This window comes from Camelus dromedarius, chromosome 12 (assembly GCF_036321535.1).
Source record: "Camelus dromedarius isolate mCamDro1 chromosome 12, mCamDro1.pat, whole genome shotgun sequence".
Lineage (NCBI taxonomy): Eukaryota > Metazoa > Chordata > Mammalia > Artiodactyla > Camelidae > Camelus > Camelus dromedarius.
This window is the reverse complement of record NC_087447.1, coordinates 24380088-24397938: the sequence shown is the minus strand read 5'-3', so window position 1 is coordinate 24397938 and position 17851 is coordinate 24380088. Positions and strand designations below refer to the sequence as shown.

At 38.5% G+C, this 17851-nt stretch overlaps 1 protein-coding gene across 1 annotated transcript in view; it reads right to left on the bottom strand.

The window, feature by feature from the left end:
* Positions 1-17607, bottom strand: part of FBXO3 (F-box protein 3) — a 31151-nt gene extending 13544 nt beyond the window's left edge. The window contains exons 1-5 of the mRNA XM_011000569.3: positions 17473-17607; positions 13331-13420; positions 11279-11442; positions 2670-2784; positions 911-1115 (exon numbers count right to left, since the gene is read on the bottom strand). Coding sequence (XP_010998871.3) covers positions 911-1115; positions 2670-2784; positions 11279-11442; positions 13331-13420; positions 17473-17576 — 678 coding nt within the window. The 5' untranslated portion in view covers positions 17577-17607. The remainder of the gene's footprint in view (positions 1-910; positions 1116-2669; positions 2785-11278; positions 11443-13330; positions 13421-17472) is intronic.
* Between the last annotated feature and the right edge of the window lie 244 nt (positions 17608-17851).

The window sequence follows — 17851 nt, the reverse complement described above, 5'->3', positions numbered from 1 at the left end:
AAGTCCTTAGAAGAGTGCAGGTACTTCTCAATAACAGTTAAAGTGCTTATATACTGCTATTACTGTTACAATAAATTAAAAAATTATCCTTCAAGAAAACAATTAGGAAGTTAAAACGGTAAGAAGATATATGGCCTATGAACCCAGAAGACAGAGCTTTGGATTCAGTCAAGACACCTGAATGATTCTAGATTAGTCACTTCTCTCAGTAAATGCAGAGACTAAGTCATTACCCTATAAAAGATGTGAAAATGCTCAGAAAAAAAAAAAACTTAACAGCTATGCAAGCTCTTTAAATAATTCAAATGTTATATGGAGTTACATGTCTCAGATAACTATGAAAAATGTTTTCTATTTTCAATTCCTCTTTTAAGTTAAAAGTTCACATCTAGGCAAAAATAAAGGCAGAAGGTCTGCAACTGAGGAATGACTAAGAAACCAAATGCCATGATATTTTCAGTATTTATATTGAAATCATAACAAAAGTCTCCTAAGAACAATCTACATTTTTCAACAACTCAAATACCTACTGAAGAAAGAGTTTAGAATGTTTCTACTATACTTAGAACTTGAAGCAAATGATGTTCAAAAGTTAAATTTTTTAAGTTAGAAATGTATAGTACAGTTAGTCACTTCAACAAAAAGCTCACTAGTTTTCCTTAAACTTAAAGTGATGTAACACAAATCACAGCTTCCCCTCTGTATGTACAAGTTTGCATTGCTTGTCCATTGGTAAAATTTTCTTTTGACATTCCACGCCATTATATCAGAATACTAGCCCCCTAGTTAGACAGGTCTATAATTAAGTTGCATAACGCTCTATACCCATTCTACAACCTGAAAATTCCTAATGCACACTTTTATACGCTCATACCACTTACAGCCACGTTTAGGCATACTTCCTACTTACTGGACATTGGTAGAAGACTTCATTTTTGTTTCGGCCCTCCGCAGCTTCCACTGCTATATACTGACTCAAACCAGTATGTATGCAAAATGTTAAAGGGAGACAGTATTTCAGTCCCTGTCTCTGCTGGAAGCCTCCAGCAGCCGTATCAACATCCAACAAATCCTCAGAACGATAGTGATTAGACAGCGCCATGCTTCCCAGCAACCTGAAAATACAGACTCAAAATTTAATCAATTGCAATGCCAAAAACCCAGCTGTGCTTCATCTTTTTGATGAATAATAATTTCACTTTGACAACTTCAAGAGAACTGATAACATGTCAATTCAAACCGAGAATACCCAAAACATCACAATTTCTGTATATATTAAATTCAAACTCTTGAGTGGAAAGATTCTGATGTAAATTAAAAGCCTAAATGTCTAAACTGTATAAACGTCAATCTTTTAAAAAGGAACTAGTGTTACTGCTTTCAAAAACCTATCCTACCATAAACTGCCAGTGTTTTTCTATACATGCATGTATGACTAGTTTAATGTTTAAAGGGGTAAATTCTCTCTGACACCTTTATCTTGATACAACCTTTAACTTACCCTATCCTACCAGACAGTATAGGTGTAAATCAGTCTAAACCTTGTCCAAATTTTCAAAACCTTGGGACGTGTGGGGTCTAATTTCATCTCACAGAACACTACACATGACAATAACACAGGAGTCGGGGCTGGATGAGACTCCCAGCCTAAGTCTCACTGTTTGGGCGGAAGGTAGATAAAAATCTCTGTGTTGGAATCATGACCTGTTTGTCATGGCAATTCTGAGCAACTCTTTTAATAAAGTTCCCTGCTGTTTGCTCTTGAAATATGACAATTTTTCAATTTTGTCAAGTTTCAGTCTGACAGGAAAATAGATTACAAAAAAAAAGCCACTAATTTAGGCTTAATCTAGTCCTAATGGCCCAATATTTGATTTTTGAATACCGCCTATAATCTCAAGTGCGATCACCTCCCAGATTGCCTGCACTCACTCAACTCTAATCTGCAATGGTAACAGAGCCTCATATGATTCTTTGCACACACAGAGATACCATGTTCCAATAAGAACAATGCAAAGCTCTCCCTAAATTCTCATTAGCATGTCACAAGTGCAATGTCTCTGAAAACACTTAATTTCATAAAGGAACAAAAGAGTAGAACCATTCAAAGCATAGAGCTTTTAAAACCGTAAGCAAATGTGACAGCTAATGCATGGTCTGCTTTTACCAAAAGGTTCCACAGTGATATTTCATATCTTTTAGAAGTAAGTTTAAAGCAGTCCACTCAATTATAGGCTACGCTTGAATAGGACAAAATTATATTTTCCTTAGTTGAGTTATGTAGCTCTGAACAAATTATTGCTTTTTACATGTATGATGCATAGAAATTACATCAAGCTCTCAAAAACAATTTACTTGGCCTGTAATAAAATAAACATTTCAAGGGTTCAGAACAGTTTTAGTTAAATTATACTCATACACACATCTACCTTATGTCCCGTAGTACCCCCTCCAACAAGACTTCATTTTAACTATAAAGATGTGTTGATAAAAATGATGTTTTTGAGACATTTATTTTGGTAAAATCAAATTCAAGCTGTAGATTTTGTCTTATAGATTGCTACAATCTATACTCCTTTAATCTGTTAACTAACTATAAATACAATTTGTTTTCATTTCTAGAAAATAACTTGTATCATTAAAAATAACCAAAATAGTGAATTTCTTACCCAGGAACCACTAACTTCTGCCCGTTATGGATACGATATGAACATCGATAATCATCAGGAAGCTTGCAGCCAATCTGAGCTTCCACAGCATCCAGGTCCTCCTCTCGAGCACCCTCTGCAAATGCACAAAAAAAGCAAATTATGCAGAAACCCTAAGCCTTAAATCTAAGAAGAAATGCAATCTATCGCCTAGACAATGAGCAAGTGAATTCTGTCCAGAATATACTGCTGAAATATAAGGAAATGCACTGAAAGTTCAGAGAAATGTTACATCATTTTAGATGGGCTCTGACATTTGAAGGACTGAGCAAGCAAATTCCTCAATTTTCTCTTACTAGGGAAAACACTGGCACTAACTAAAATATGGAATAGTAGGCACCAATGAGACCCGCAATAATTTTTTCACATTACAACATAAACTTTAGAGCATATCCCATTTTTCTTTATCTAATATACTCACACTTCTCTATTTTAAAAACTCTCCAGAAGGTCTCTAAACTGATGTTGTTCAAGAGTTTTAACCTAGTCTCTTAATGGGAAATACAGAGCTTGGTGTAGGTTCATGCTATGAGGTCATTACCTAGGACTCAACTTTTCATGTTTGCAAGCTTGCCATACATTCTAGCTCTGGAAAGCAGTAACTACAAATACCAAGGGAAGAGATTCACTCCTAGCAATGGCCCACCAGGTTGCTGGACCAAACCTCTTGCTGAGAACTAGAAAAACTGAACAACAGAAGACTGGTTTCAAGGCTTTTGGAGAACTTACAGGCTGTGAGAGCTGGGGGTATGGGTGGTGGCGGAGGAGGTCCAGAAGAACAGGGAAACAGAGAGGAGAGCCAGGCCTTTGGAGCCACCTCGTCTTTGAGGCAACTGCCAATTCTGAAAGCATACATACAGCTGACAGGTCGAGAAGCTGAGCAAAGCTTTCAGCAGTACCAAAGGGTTGAGAGAATTTTCCAAAATTGATGAAAACATCAATCTTATAAACCCCACAGAGAATAATTACAAAGAAAATCATTATCTAGACACATTATTGGAAAACTGCTAAAAATCAAAGACAGAGAGAAATCTCAAAAGCAGCCAGGGAAGGAGAAAAGCCACAGTCGCCTTCAGAGGAACAACAATGACAGTTAAATTCTCAACAGAAACAACAGAACGGTATCTTTAGGTGCCGAAAAAAATTACCACTGACTAGAATTCTATATCCAGTGAATATATACTTCAAAATCGAAGATGAAATAAATACATTTTTTGACAAAAAAAGATCTGAAAATACTCAGCAGTAGCAGTCCCTCATTAAAAATAAAATACTAAAAAGAATTCTTTAGGCAGAAGAAAAATGGTCCCAGATGGAGGCATGAAGATACAGGAAGAAATGAAGAGTAACCAGAAAAGATAAACATGGAGGTAAATCTAAGGTAGTATTGAATATATAAAATAATGTTTCCAAGGATATAAGATATGTTGAAAATCAAAACCACAAAACTATAGCACAAAGACAGGAGGGAGGTCATTGAAATTCAATATTCTCAGATTCTCTCATTGTCCAGTAAGTGGTAAAAACACTAAGTTACAACAGACTTTAAGTCAGAGATACACATTTTAATCTCTAGGCTAATCACTAAAAAAGTTAGATAAATAAGGAAGGAAAGCAGGTATGGAATAAGAGATAAGAAGAACGCAAAAAAGGAACACCTACTCACTTGACACAAATAAAAAATAGAAACATGGGCCCTTTTTTGCTCCCTCCTCTTTGGAGACGGCCCACACTCTGTCTATGGAGTGTGTACCTACTTTTACTTTAACTTGAGCACCCAATTCCAACACCTATTCTTGCCTTTCTCTTGCCTTACACTCTATGTAGAATGTATCTTTTATCTACCTTTACTCAAAAAAAAAGAAACATGGTATATTTTAATTCAAATATATTAGTAATTATATTAACTACAGACTAAATAATCTAATTAAAAGACAGACCAGATGAAAAACAAAACATAATTATAAACAAGAGGCACATCTTAAAGATGTAGATACAGAAAAGAAAGTTAAAATAGCTCTACTCAAATCATACAAGATAGACTTTAAGGCAAATAGCATTATTAGAGATAATGGAGGACTTTCTGTAATTGCAAAAAAGGTTAAATTCACTACACGGGTATTCTAACTAATTTTGTGCATCTAATAACACAGCTTCAAATTAAAAAGAATTAAAATGGAAAAAAAGATAAATCTGCAATTACAGTGGGTGTATTAGCTTTCTACTGCCACAATATTAGCAGCTTTAAAACGACACTCATTTACTATTTCAGTTTCTGTAAGTCAGAATTCTGGGCACGACTGAAGTGGCTCCTCTACTCGGGTCCCACAAGGCTGAATCACGGTGTAAACTGGGGCTGCTAGCTCATCTTATGCACCTTCTGCTTGGGGTACTCTTCCAAACACACTGGTTGTTAGAAGAACACAGTTCCTTGCAGTAGTAGGATGGAGGCTCTCAGCTAGGAGCCACCTGCCATTCCCTATCACCTGGCCCTCTCCACAACATGCCAGTTTGCTTATTCATGTCCAAGATAAAAGACACCCATTGCTTTGAATCTCTCTGACTTCTAGGGGGCCCAGTTCTTTTTAAGGGCTCATTTGATTGGGTCAGGCCTGCTCAAGATAATTTCCTTTTTGATTAATGCAACTAATTTGGAACCTTAATTACATTTGCAAAACCCCTTCACTTTTGTCATATAATATGACCTAATCACAGGACTGAAATCAATTATATCCACAGCACCACTCACTCTCTCAAGGGGAGGCTCTCATTGTATCAAGAATGTACACCAGGGATGGGAATCTTGGGAACTCTCTCAATTCTGCCTACCACAGTGAGAAATTTTAACACACCTCTCAGTAACTAACAGAACAAGGAGACCAAAAAACCTAGTAAGAGTGCAGAAGATCTGAACATGATCAACAGTTTTTGCCTAATTACATATATATAGCACTAAATGGCAATAATGACAAAATGTACATTCTTTTCAAGTGTACATGGAATATATACCCAGACGGATTACATGCTGGACCATAGAACAAATCACAACAAATTTCAAATGACTGAAATCATACAGAGTATATTCTCTGATCTCAGTGGAATTAGAATATAAATTATATTAAAAAGATTACAAAAAAAGCCCCAAATGTTTAGAAATCAAGCAATACATTTCTATATAATCCATGGGTCAAAGAAGAAATCAGAAGAAATCAGAAAATATTTTGAACTGCATGTTAATGAAAATACAACATATTAAAACTTGTGGGATGAAGGTGAAGCTATGTTTAAAGGGAAATTTACAGGCCTAAATGCATTTGAAGAAAACAAGACAGGCTGAAAACATCTATGATCTAAGTGATAATCTCAAGCCAGGAAAAAAGTGACAGCAAAGTAAATTCAAGGAGAAGAAACCAGAGAAATTAATGAAATAAGAAATGAACATAGAGAGGATTGACAAAGGCAAAAGCCAGCTCTTTGAAAATACTAATAAAATTGATTAGCTCCTACCTAGCAAAACTGATCAAGAATTACAGAGAGAAGACACAAATAATATCAGAAATGGAAAGGTGAAATCACTATGGATCCAGCAAGCATTACAAAGCTAAGAAGACATTTTGAAAAACTTCATGGCAATAAATTGGAAAATGTAGATGTAGTGAACAATTTCCTAGAAAAACACAACTTATCAAAGCTGACATGAGACTAAGTAGAAAATGTGAGTAGTCCTACATCTGATAAAGAAATTGAATCCTTAATTTAAAACCTTCCCACAATGAAAACTCCAGGACTGAATGGCTTCAGTAGTATATCTACTAATCATTTAAGCAAGAAATCAGACCAAGCTTACATAAACTCTTCCAAGGAACAGAAAAAGAGGCAACACTTCCTGATCTTTTTACAAGGCCAGCATCATCTTGATACTAAAACCTGACAAGAACATCTCAAGAAAGGAAAATTACAGGCCAAACTCTTTCATGAACATAGAAGTAAAAACCCCAAATACGAGCAAATAAAATCCAACAGTATATAAAAAAAATAATATATGACAACCAAAGTAAATTTATTCCAAGAATGAGAAGTTGGTTTAACATTCAGAAAATCAATCAATATAATTCAGCACACTAACAAAATAAAGTAGAAAAGTCATATGATAATCACAAGGCTGGAAATGCATTTGAAAAATTCAAGTATCCACTTAAAACACAAAACAAAAAACCCTTTTCTCAAACTAGGATCAGAAGGAGCTTTCTTCAATCTGCTAAAGAGTACCTACTAAAAACTGACAGTAAACATCATCTTTAAAGGAAAAATGTTGAAAGCTTTCCCTCTGCAGTCAGAAAGATAAGTATGCTCCCTATTCATTTCTATCCAGCTTCGTACTGAAGGCTCTAGCCAGTTCAATAAAACAAAAAAAATAAAGAAAAGGCATTTAGGGATAGGAAAACTAGCGATAAAACTGTCATTATTCTACATCTTCAAGGAAATGCAAATTAAAACCACCACTACACAACCACCAGAAAGGCTAAAATAAAAAGAATATCAACATTAAAGTGTTAGTAGGAATGTGAAGTAATAAAACCACTTTGGAAAAAGAACAGTATCTTTTGAAATTTAATACAAGCACACTACAACCCAGCAAACTCAATCCTAGATATTTATCTGATAGAAATAAGTTCATATGTACATCAGTAATGATTTACAGCATTATTTGTAATAGCCAAAGACTAGAAGTAACCCAAATATCCATCAACAGTGAAATGAATATATAAACTATGGTCTAACCATATAATGGACTATTTACACTCCAAACAAAAATGAACAAACTACTGTTACCACACAACACAACTGAATCTAACAAATGAAACAAATAATTCACACAAAATACACACTTAATCATGCAAAATATATGAAGTTCAAAAAGAGAGGAAACTACTCAGTGGCATTAGCAATCAGGATAGTGGTCATCCCTGAGAAAGACAGAGGGTTCCAGGCACACGTAATTACTCTACCTCTAGACCTGAAGGGTGTTACAGTGGGCATGTCCATAGTGTGATAATTCACTGAGTTGTTCACTTATGATCTGTACACATTTCTACAGGTTGGTCAACATCACTAGTGATAGCCTGTGGGTATCACATACCCCAAGATATGTGATGAGGACACTTCACCTTGGTGGTAATCTGAAAACCCATTACTCCAGTCAACCATGAATAATACTTCTTTAAAAAGTCACTTTGAGGGACATACTGCAAAATACATGACCAGTACTCCTTCCAACTGTCAAGATCATGAAAGGCAAGAAAAAAATGAGAAACTTCCACAGACCAGAGGACCCTAAGGAGACATGACAACTAAATGCAATGTGGTATTCTGGACTGGATGTAGGAATTGAAAAAGGATTCCACTGATGGAAAATCTGATGAATTCCCAATGAAGTATGGAGTTTAGTTAATAGTGATACCCCAATGAAGACTTTAGTTTGACAAATGTCCCACAGGGTGGTCCATTAGGGGAAACTGCAGCTGGGTGAGGGGTGTACAGGAACTCAGGAACTCTGTGTACTATCTTTGCAACTGTCTTGTAATCTAAAACTACTACGAAATAAAAAGGTTACTAAAAAAAGTTTAGTACAAAAGAAAACAAGCTGAATATGCTGCCTGAACCAGAAGGTGAATGAGGAAAGAAACTTTTATATAGTTAGTGCTACATATTGGACATTTAACACGCAACATTAAGAAAAGCTATAGCAAGACAAAAAAAAAAAAAGTAAAACAACAACAAACAAACAAAGCAAAAGACAATACAGTGTTTACAACACAGTGAAATCAAAGTTTAAAGGTGCGTTCTACTATAATAGAATTTGGGAGCCAGACAGACCAGGCTGAAATAACAGCTCTACCAATTACAACAATAGGACTTGAGCATCTGCGGACTTTGATATCCTCAGCTGGTTCTGGAACCAATCCCCTGAGGATACCAAGGGACGACTATACTGACTGTGATCTCTGGCAAGTTATTTCACCTCTTTTATCTGGTTTCCTCATCAGCAAAATAGAAGATAATAATACCACCTACCTCAGAGAATTACATTGAGGATTAAATAAGCTTCATGTACTTAATAAAATGCTTTATTGGCATTCAACGAGTATTCATTTACTTTCCTTGCCCCTGGCCTACTTATATGAGGAAGCAGTGAAAAGGAGCCAAGAAACCTAGATTAGAGTTCTCTGTTAGTTACTGGTTATGGGACCTTGCAAAAGTCACCTAAACTCTCAGAGCCCATTCCTTCACCTATAAAATGAGGGGACTGGTATAAATCAGGCATCGGCAAACTACAGCCTGCAGGCCAAGTCCCAGCCTGCCGCCTGTTTCTCCTAATAAGGTTCTCTTGGAACACTGCTACACACATTTGGTTTTGCACTGTCTATGGCTGCTTTACCATAACAGCAGAGCTGAGTGGTTGTGACAGAGACCATCTGTCCCCTAAAGCCTAAAATATTTACTATCTGGTCATTCAAAGAAAAAGTTTGTTAATCCGGGTATAAATAATCTCCAAAGTCCTTTCCAGCTCTAGAAGTATAAGCCAACACTTAAGGTTAATATGCAATTCAAAGATACATGATATATACCATTAGATAGATTGGTAGAAGGTATGTCAATATATCATGATTTCAAGATACTTCAAAAAATTTTACCAAGCCCAATGCCTATTTGCTTTCCAAGCTTCCTTCCTATTTGTGATCTCTACAACCTCGAAACCAAGTCAGGGACTATGGCTCTTGAGTAGCTAGGTTCCTGACTCCATCCTAAAACTCCTAGGCCTACATTTCCAGAATCCCCAGCTTCTAGATATCAAAGCCTTTATCCTATTCCAACTCATGGGGAAGACCCCAGAGAACTGGCACCTGGGAGTAAAGCAGGGGGAGCTGTCAAAGAATTCTCTGACAACCTCACCTCCAACCACCAGGTACAGAGCAGTGAGCAGGGAGCCTGAGGATACCAAACTGAGTGTATGTGGGGTGGGGTGGGGGTGGGCAGATAAAGAAAAAGAAAAAAGGAAGAAGCTGTTATGTATCCTTAAGTTTCTTCCTTTCCTGGTAGCTCTGTGCCTCAAAGGAGAACCATGTCTACACTCTCATATTCCAAATATCCTAATATTGGACTAGCTCTCTAAGAGTCCTAAGACATTCTGAACAATGTAGGATAGGTCCCCTCTCCCTTCAGCTGCTATTAAGACCACAACTCTGGAGTCAGCCCTACATTCAAATCCTGGCTCTGACTTTGCTTTGTGATTGCACACAACTTACTTAGCTTCTTATGCCTCAGGTAGCTCACCTATAAAATGAGAATAGCAATTACCTATCCTCACAGAATTTTAGCAACTTAAATGAAATAATACAAAGTACTTAGCTTAGTGCCTAGCTCTGTGTTTAGTAAGTAATAGCTACCGCAAACCCTTACCTATTTTACTTATTACCTCCAAATATCTATTTTCAGAATTATTTTCCTCTTGAAATTATTTAACACTACATACCAAGTAGATAATACTATTATTTTCTTCCAAGAAAAAAGCCATTAAAAATATTAATCAAGGATACTTTCCTTCAAAGCTCTACTCTCTCTGCCAAATCATTCTTTCTTCTACCTCCTAGCAATTCAGTTTTAAGTACCTGGTCATGCAATCGTGATTTGTATGAAATTCATATTCGCATTCATATTTGCAGCAGAAATATGACATGTAAAAAGAATGCCACTTCAAAAGAGACCTTGGTTCAAAAGGAATACATTTGAGAAGAACTGATCCCAATTTCAGCTTAGCAAAACCAAAACACATATAAAATTCCTTTTAGTGGAGAAATTTGAAAAAAATTTGGAGGCTAAAGCAGATAAGCAGCAATATATCTGCAATCCATTTATGTATTTCTTGGGCATAAGTTAAAAATTCAAGCAATGGGAAATAGCTTATTAATATTTCTTGCCAAAATTGGACAATAATAGGAGAGAGAACACAGATTCTGGAGTCAAACAGACCTTGGTTCAAGTCTTAATTTTCATTATTCTATAAATATCAAAACAGGGATGGAAGTTTTCCCTACCCTGTGCTGCTCTTACATGTTTAAAGACCAAGTCTGTGATATTTGGTCTTTCCAAATATTAGACTGTCAAATAAACACTTTACAGAAAATAGGGAAGATGGCTGACACAGCAGGCAATTTTTCAATTACAAAAAAAAGGTCTTTTAAAAGAAATCACAATAGTTATCCTCAAGCAGTTTTAGAATAAATAGTTTTTTTTTTTAATGTGAAACAAATATAAGGATAAAAAAAGTTCAGCTTTCCTTTCTAATAAAGAATCATGTGGATCCTGAGATAGGCAAAAACAGGGCAAGCGCTGGACCAGGGTCCTTTTAGCAATACAGGCTTTCTATTTCCTTGTCCAAATGTGAATGGTGAACAGCAGATAATGTTGGATTAGCACAGACCAGCATAGATGATAGAAACCCAAAGTTATTTAAGCTATTTATACTATAGTAACTAAAATGGGGAAGGGAGACCGTGCATTTCCAATACCTTTCAGAGATAAAACCATCCGAGGACATCTGGGTTCCAAGTACTTCTTGAGATCATCCCAGGCCTTTTTAATAGCAGCATAATGGTCAATATATCTTCCTACATCAGAGTAAGTATCAATGAAGAGGGATTTCCAACACTGGTTCTTCTGTGTTTTCTCTTCCCTAAGTAGATTTAAAAAGTAAGATTAAAAATCTTTTGAAATGAAATTAGCATATATTTCAGACACTTACCAATGTACTTTATTAGGAATCTGTGGTTCCGTTTGTCTTCCTTTTCATTTATTTTAGCTACAAGGGAAGACTAGATAGCAAAAAGTGGTATGTACATCACAAAATTTAACAAGAGTTATTGCTGGTATGGTGGGATGGTGAGTGACTTATTTTCTTCCAAGTGTTCTAATCCTTAATAAGATATAATGTGAATTGTATACGGGGTATGAATTTCAGCTTACTCCTAAAAACATGCTAACTATAATATTTTAAAACATGTATGTAGTTTCTCTATTTTAGAGAATATTTAGAATCTAATGATACAATAATACTAATCTAATTTACCTACATTAGATTAGCCAGAGAATCACAGCATAACAAAGGAATCACATAATTCAATATTTCTATTTGGTACAATTCCACAAACATTTATTGTCTACTTAGCCAATGAGGACATTAAAAATAAGGCACACTTTTGGTCTTCAAAAAAACATACAGTCTAATCAGAGAGAAAGAATGAAGTATAAATTTAAGAGTCAGAAGTGGTACAGGATAAGGCAGCTAGAAAGGGCCTTAAGGTAATATACTAGTGAGCTTGGACCTTATCCTGTAGACAATGGAGAGCCACTGAAGGGTTTTCACAGGACAGTTAAAAGAACAGAACTGTGGCTGTGGTGTGGGAGTGGTGTACACCAGAGGCACAGGGATGAGGTAGGTGGGTTTGCGGCACTCTTGGTAAGAGATGATTAACTGAACTAAAAATGTGGTGGCTAGGTGAAATGAGTAGAAAGATTCAAAAAATGTACAGGGGCTAAAATGAGAAAGGCTTGGTAACTGAATGAATATAGAGAGAGGAGAGAAGAGAACTAGGATGATTCCTGTTTCTGGCTTGGATGCCCAGATGGACAACACTGCAATGAAGACATGAATGCAGGAGGATCAGGTTTAGGGATAGAAAAAAGAACAATTCAGGGTGTTGTGTGCCATGTGTGTTTTTTGGGGGCGGGGGCAGTGATGGAAGGGAAGTATCTCTTTATTAATCTAAATAATATACGTATGTTAGTGAAACCAAAAAATATCAAAGAACATATGATGAAAAACTAGGCAGTTTGCTGTTCTAAGCCCAAACCCTCAAAGGAAACTTGTTATTTCTGGAAGTAATCTCTACAATTCTAAATGTTTATGCCTCTAGTTCTTGATTTATCAAGTTTACACCTAGCTACTGGTACCCCAAAGTATAAAGATCAGGATACAGCAATACTTAAAATTCCCTCTTCCCTACTCTTTCTCCTCCCAATGTTTTGTGGGTCTGCTATTAATTTTTAGTTCTATCAAGTAGCTTGCAGCTTTAAATAATATATTTAAACCTCTACTTCTTGCTTCACCAACTTTCGTCACTATCTGATTCCCCTCAATCTAAGAAAAAGATACTAGTAATCCTACCCTTTCTTTCACCTTTTCCAACTCCCACCTTCTGTCATCTACACTTTTTTATTCTGTCAGATTTATTAGCATTTACTGAATTCAGTGAACCGTATGGGCCATCCAAAGGAAGGATCCAGAAAACAGTTGTACAGACAGGGGTGGACATTCAGGTTTGGGAGTTAGAAGCATGGAGGGAGTCTCCACAGACTGCAAGAGTGCATACAGGAGACTTCACAGAGGGAGAAGGGCAGTGAGCAGAGGGCAGAAGCTTGGAGAATACCTGCATTTACTGACAGGCACAAGAAGAGCCATCCAAGGAGACAAAGAGACAAGGGTCAGAGAGGAGGATCAGGCTAGACTAGCATTGTGGAAGCCAAGGGCCAAATTCAAGAATACATGTTTCCCAAATACTCACTCAGATATCAGCCAGTATTTTTTGCAATGTCTTCTCCACAGCGGATCATGACTCGATAGCTGACTAAGTCTTCGACTGACATAGCAACAACTGGCAGTAACCAGATTCATGTTTAGAATAAAAGAAAACAGGAAAATAATTTTAAAATAAAGATGAAAATATTCAATGTTAAGTTTTGTTTTATTCCTTTTGCTTTTCTTATTTTCTACTTTCTACCCTTATAATTGCGAAACAGTATTTTCTAAAACCTGTTTAACATGTTAGCTAGTATAATTACCTTGTGAGTAGTAAAATCTTAACTATTTGAGTTCATACATAAACCCCAAAGTGTCTACAACTGAAATTTTCATACAAAAGTCTATAAAACATATTAACCATTAGAGTTCATTTCAAATCAGAAAGCTTTCCTATATTTATTATTGGAGCAGTTCATTTCTACATATAGAAAGAAATGTTATTCAAGTGTAAATAAAGTCATTTTTCTTTTTTCTTTTTAAGATCTGTGAGACATTTGTATTAAAAACACAGATCTTTGGTTTGTTCTAATTCTTTTCTTAAAGGAAAGAAATATTGTAGCCAAAACACTTTTTAATTACAGCAGCTATTGGAAAGCCCACCTATAAGAGGTGTCAGATTCACAACAGTTCTGATTCAGTTTCCACAGCTGCTCAAAAACATGGAATGTCAGAAACAAATGATTTTCTTATTATACAGAGATTTCTAATACAATAGTGCTCCAATCCTGTAAATCCTACCCTACATAATTAATTTGCAAAAAGAATGAAACTAAGATTTTTTAAAAAATAGATTTCTATCCTTTCAGAAGAGAAATCACAAGTTAGAGAAAGTAGGTATTGAAAGATCTCACTTGGGCAATAGCTGATCAATTAAGGGACTCTTCAATCACATGGGGTTTGTGAAGGCCATGAGTGAGACATGTCAAAAAACTGAAGGTAAATAGAAGAGCCTTTGTATTTGTTTTTCAGATTTTACAGAAACATTCTCATCCTCATCTGCCAAGCTCAGGAGATGCCCAAACTAACAGTTGCAAATATAAGAATCCCTCCAGTTTGGGGAATTCAGAGTCCATTTCCTCTTCCCATCTCTCTCCCTCCACTGTCTCAAGTGTTAACAACATAAAAGATTGTCTGGAATATGCACCAAAGGTGATTGTGATACACATCAAGGATGAGATCTACTGTTCTAGAGGTTCTGACTCAGTCTGCATGGGGTGAGATCTGTACCGCAGGCAAGTGTGTATCTAAAAAGTGTCACATGTAATTCGGATACATAGAGGGTTAAGGGTTATGAATGATACACAATAAATCACTCTGGAAAGGAGAAGGAGATTCAAACTATGCTCTTTATATTATACAATGATCCCAATGGACTAATCCAATCCAACCCATTCCAGTTCAGCAAATAAGTACCCCAAACTTCACAGCTTAGCAATGGCCAGGACACTCGACAAAGTTGGGTGTATAGTGCAGGAAAGAAGTTGTGGTACACAGGATACTTTTCTGTAGATAAAATTCAATGGTATTTGTGTCAACTTGCCTGGGCTAAGGGATGCCCAGATGGCTGGTTAAACATTATTTTTTGATGTGTCTGTCCAGAAAAAATTAGCATTTAAATAGGTGAACTAAATTAGCCAGATGACCCTCCCAATGTGGGTGGGCATCATCCAATCCATTGAGGGCATGAATAGAACAAAAAGGGAGAGGAAGGTTGAATTTGTTCTCTGCCTGACAGCTAAGCTGAGACATTGATCTTCTCCTGCCCTTGGCGCTCCTGGTTCTCATGCCTTCAGACCCAGACCAGAATCTACACCATCAGCTCTCCAGCTCTCAGCCCTTTAAACTATACAACCAGCTCTCTTGGGCTTCTAGCTTGCAGATTGCAGATCGTAGGACTTCTCAGCCTCTGTAATTCACGAGCAAATACCTTATAATAAATCATACACACACACACACTATTGGCTCTGTTTCTCTTAAGAATCCTAATACGGTATTCAACTCAGTTCACTTCCACAAACATTTTAGAGGGATCATGTCACTTCTGTTTAAAACTTTGACTACCTAAAGCATTTCAAATAAAATCTGATCTCCGCACCTGGTCCTGCATGATCTCACTAGTCTCTTCTCAAGCTACTCTGCCTGTGAGTCACTCCCTACTTCCTGCAACACCAGTCTTCTAGCTCCTCCAACAGGCTATGCTATTGTCCAATCATCTTCTGAAAACACTGTTCCTTCTGCCAAGACTGCTCATATGCTGTCTTTCATATATGGCAGCTCCTTCCAATTTGAACAGATTCCTTAACAGAGCAATTGGTTTATTTCCTTCATAGCACATAGCAGCTCCTATAATTATACATGTTTGTTTTTTCTGTCTTTCCCAACTAGACTGTAAGCTTTTGAGAGGGGCCTTATCTGTCTTGTTCACTAGTATATCCCAAACATTTAACAGGCTGGCACATAGCAGGCACTCAAAGAAAAAAATCAGTTGAATAAATGGTGACGACAAAGGTAAACATAGTTTCTACATTTAAGAAATGCATAATCTATTTGGTATGGTGAATAAACAGGCAGAGGAAGGAAGAAGGTAGAGCTAGGACTCAGGAGAGGGCATCTTAAAGGAATTCCATTTTGCCAAGTTGAGAAAAGAGAGCAAGGCATTCCAGATAGGGTCAAGAGCTTAATCCACAGAACAAAAAAACCCCACAAGTTGTGGTATGCTGGCAGAGGTCTACTTGGCTAGAGTGGACTATGCCAAATAATGAGGGCCTTAAATGCTCCCAGAAGTTTAGGTTATAATCTGTAAACAAGGGGCATTATAGGTTTTTGAGGAGGATGGCAGACAAATCTTAGATCACTCTGGGAGCAATGTAGCCCAAAGATCAAAAGGGGGTGTGTATGTGTTAGATTTCTAAGAGACTATATCAACAGAATATTTCAGATGAAAAGAGTAAACAGCTGGAAGAGACTTTTCCGAAGAAAAGATAAACTTTATTTCTCTGCTTTAGAACAAGCCTGAGCAGATAAAAATTTGTTTTCTAGAAAAATAAAAGTGTTACAGGTACTAATATAGATAGCAGCCAGAAACTGGAGTTTTCCCTCTGTCACCACTTAGCTAGATCAACCAACAGCTACAAGTAATTCCTAGAAGCCTGTATTTCTAAAAGGATGCCTGCCAACACAAGGCACAATCATCAAATGGCTACAATCCAATGGTTAATCCAAAAGACAAAACGAAATCTCGCTACCCATCCTTAAGAGGGCGACTCTGCCTCCTCTGCAAAGATACACGGTGGCATAAGAAAGGCAGAGCCATGCCACTAGCTGTCAAGGGTGTAAACAGCGCCATTTCTTCCACTATCCCCAGCAGCCCCAAGCGCTGAAGGAACTAGCATTTAACCACTCTTACCAGCAACTGGTGTTTATTTTTGGAATAGATGTCAGTAATGTGGGAAAGCCAAAGCGTACAGGAGAGAAGATGGTCACCTGTATCGCACCACCGGAAGTCAGTACCAAAACACAAAATCCAACACGCAGCCGAGAGCCGGGAGGCTGAAAGCAAAACAATCATCTCGCATAGAAGTCCGAAAGTGCGCCCTGCGAGATATTATGCTGCTGCAGAAGTCGCACCTCAAGGTTCAGAGGGTCGCCTGGCTCCTCTCGGGCATCTCACCTGCCCACTCTGGCGCCCGACTCCGCAGGTCCGGGACCCTGGCAGAGAAGAGGACTCGGCCCGGATGAGGACCTTTCCAAAGTGGCCAGGGCTGGCCAAATCCGGCAAAGACCCCGAGGACCGGCAGGTGCAGGGCGCAGGGGTCCGCGGGGCGGGAGCGGGTAACAGTACCTCCCCGCTTCCCACAGGGCCTCGCCGAGGCCTGGGAGAGAGGGCTCTAGACGCTCCTCAGGCCTGGGCCTTGGACGGGAGGACGACCTCAAAGCAGGGCCCTTTCTGTCCCCGTCTCGCCCCGGCCCCCGAGGGGCTCTGCAGGATCAGGGCGGCCCCGGTGTCACCTTTTGGCTGACGCGGGAGTCCGGGTCCCGTCGGCGAGCGGGGCCTCAGTCCTTCCTGCCTTACCGCTTCCTCCCCCACCCATGGCCACACCCGTGTCACGCGCATCATCCCATTACTTGATTAGGTCCCGGTAGTCCAAGAAGGATAAGATGAGGAGCAGGGGGTCGGTGGGCAGCGATTCTAGGGTCAGCGGCGCCGACTCGGTGTCCACGGCCGCCATCTTGCCTGGTCCGGTGCAGGCCTGGCCCCGCCCAGGCCCCGCCCCCCGCCGCCACCGCCCGAGCCGCTCCCCAGCCGCTCGCACAGGTTTGTTATGTAACGGACAGGGTAGCCCCGCCCATAGGGCGTGCCTGGGGGCGGTTCCTTGGAAGGTTCCGCCCGCCGCCGTGCCTGCCTGGCGCCAGCGCGCCGGAATTCCTCTGCACCTCATATACCCGCTCCGCCGACCTACGTGAACTCTGCCCGCTGTCCGCGAGCTCGCCCTTGGATCTCCCG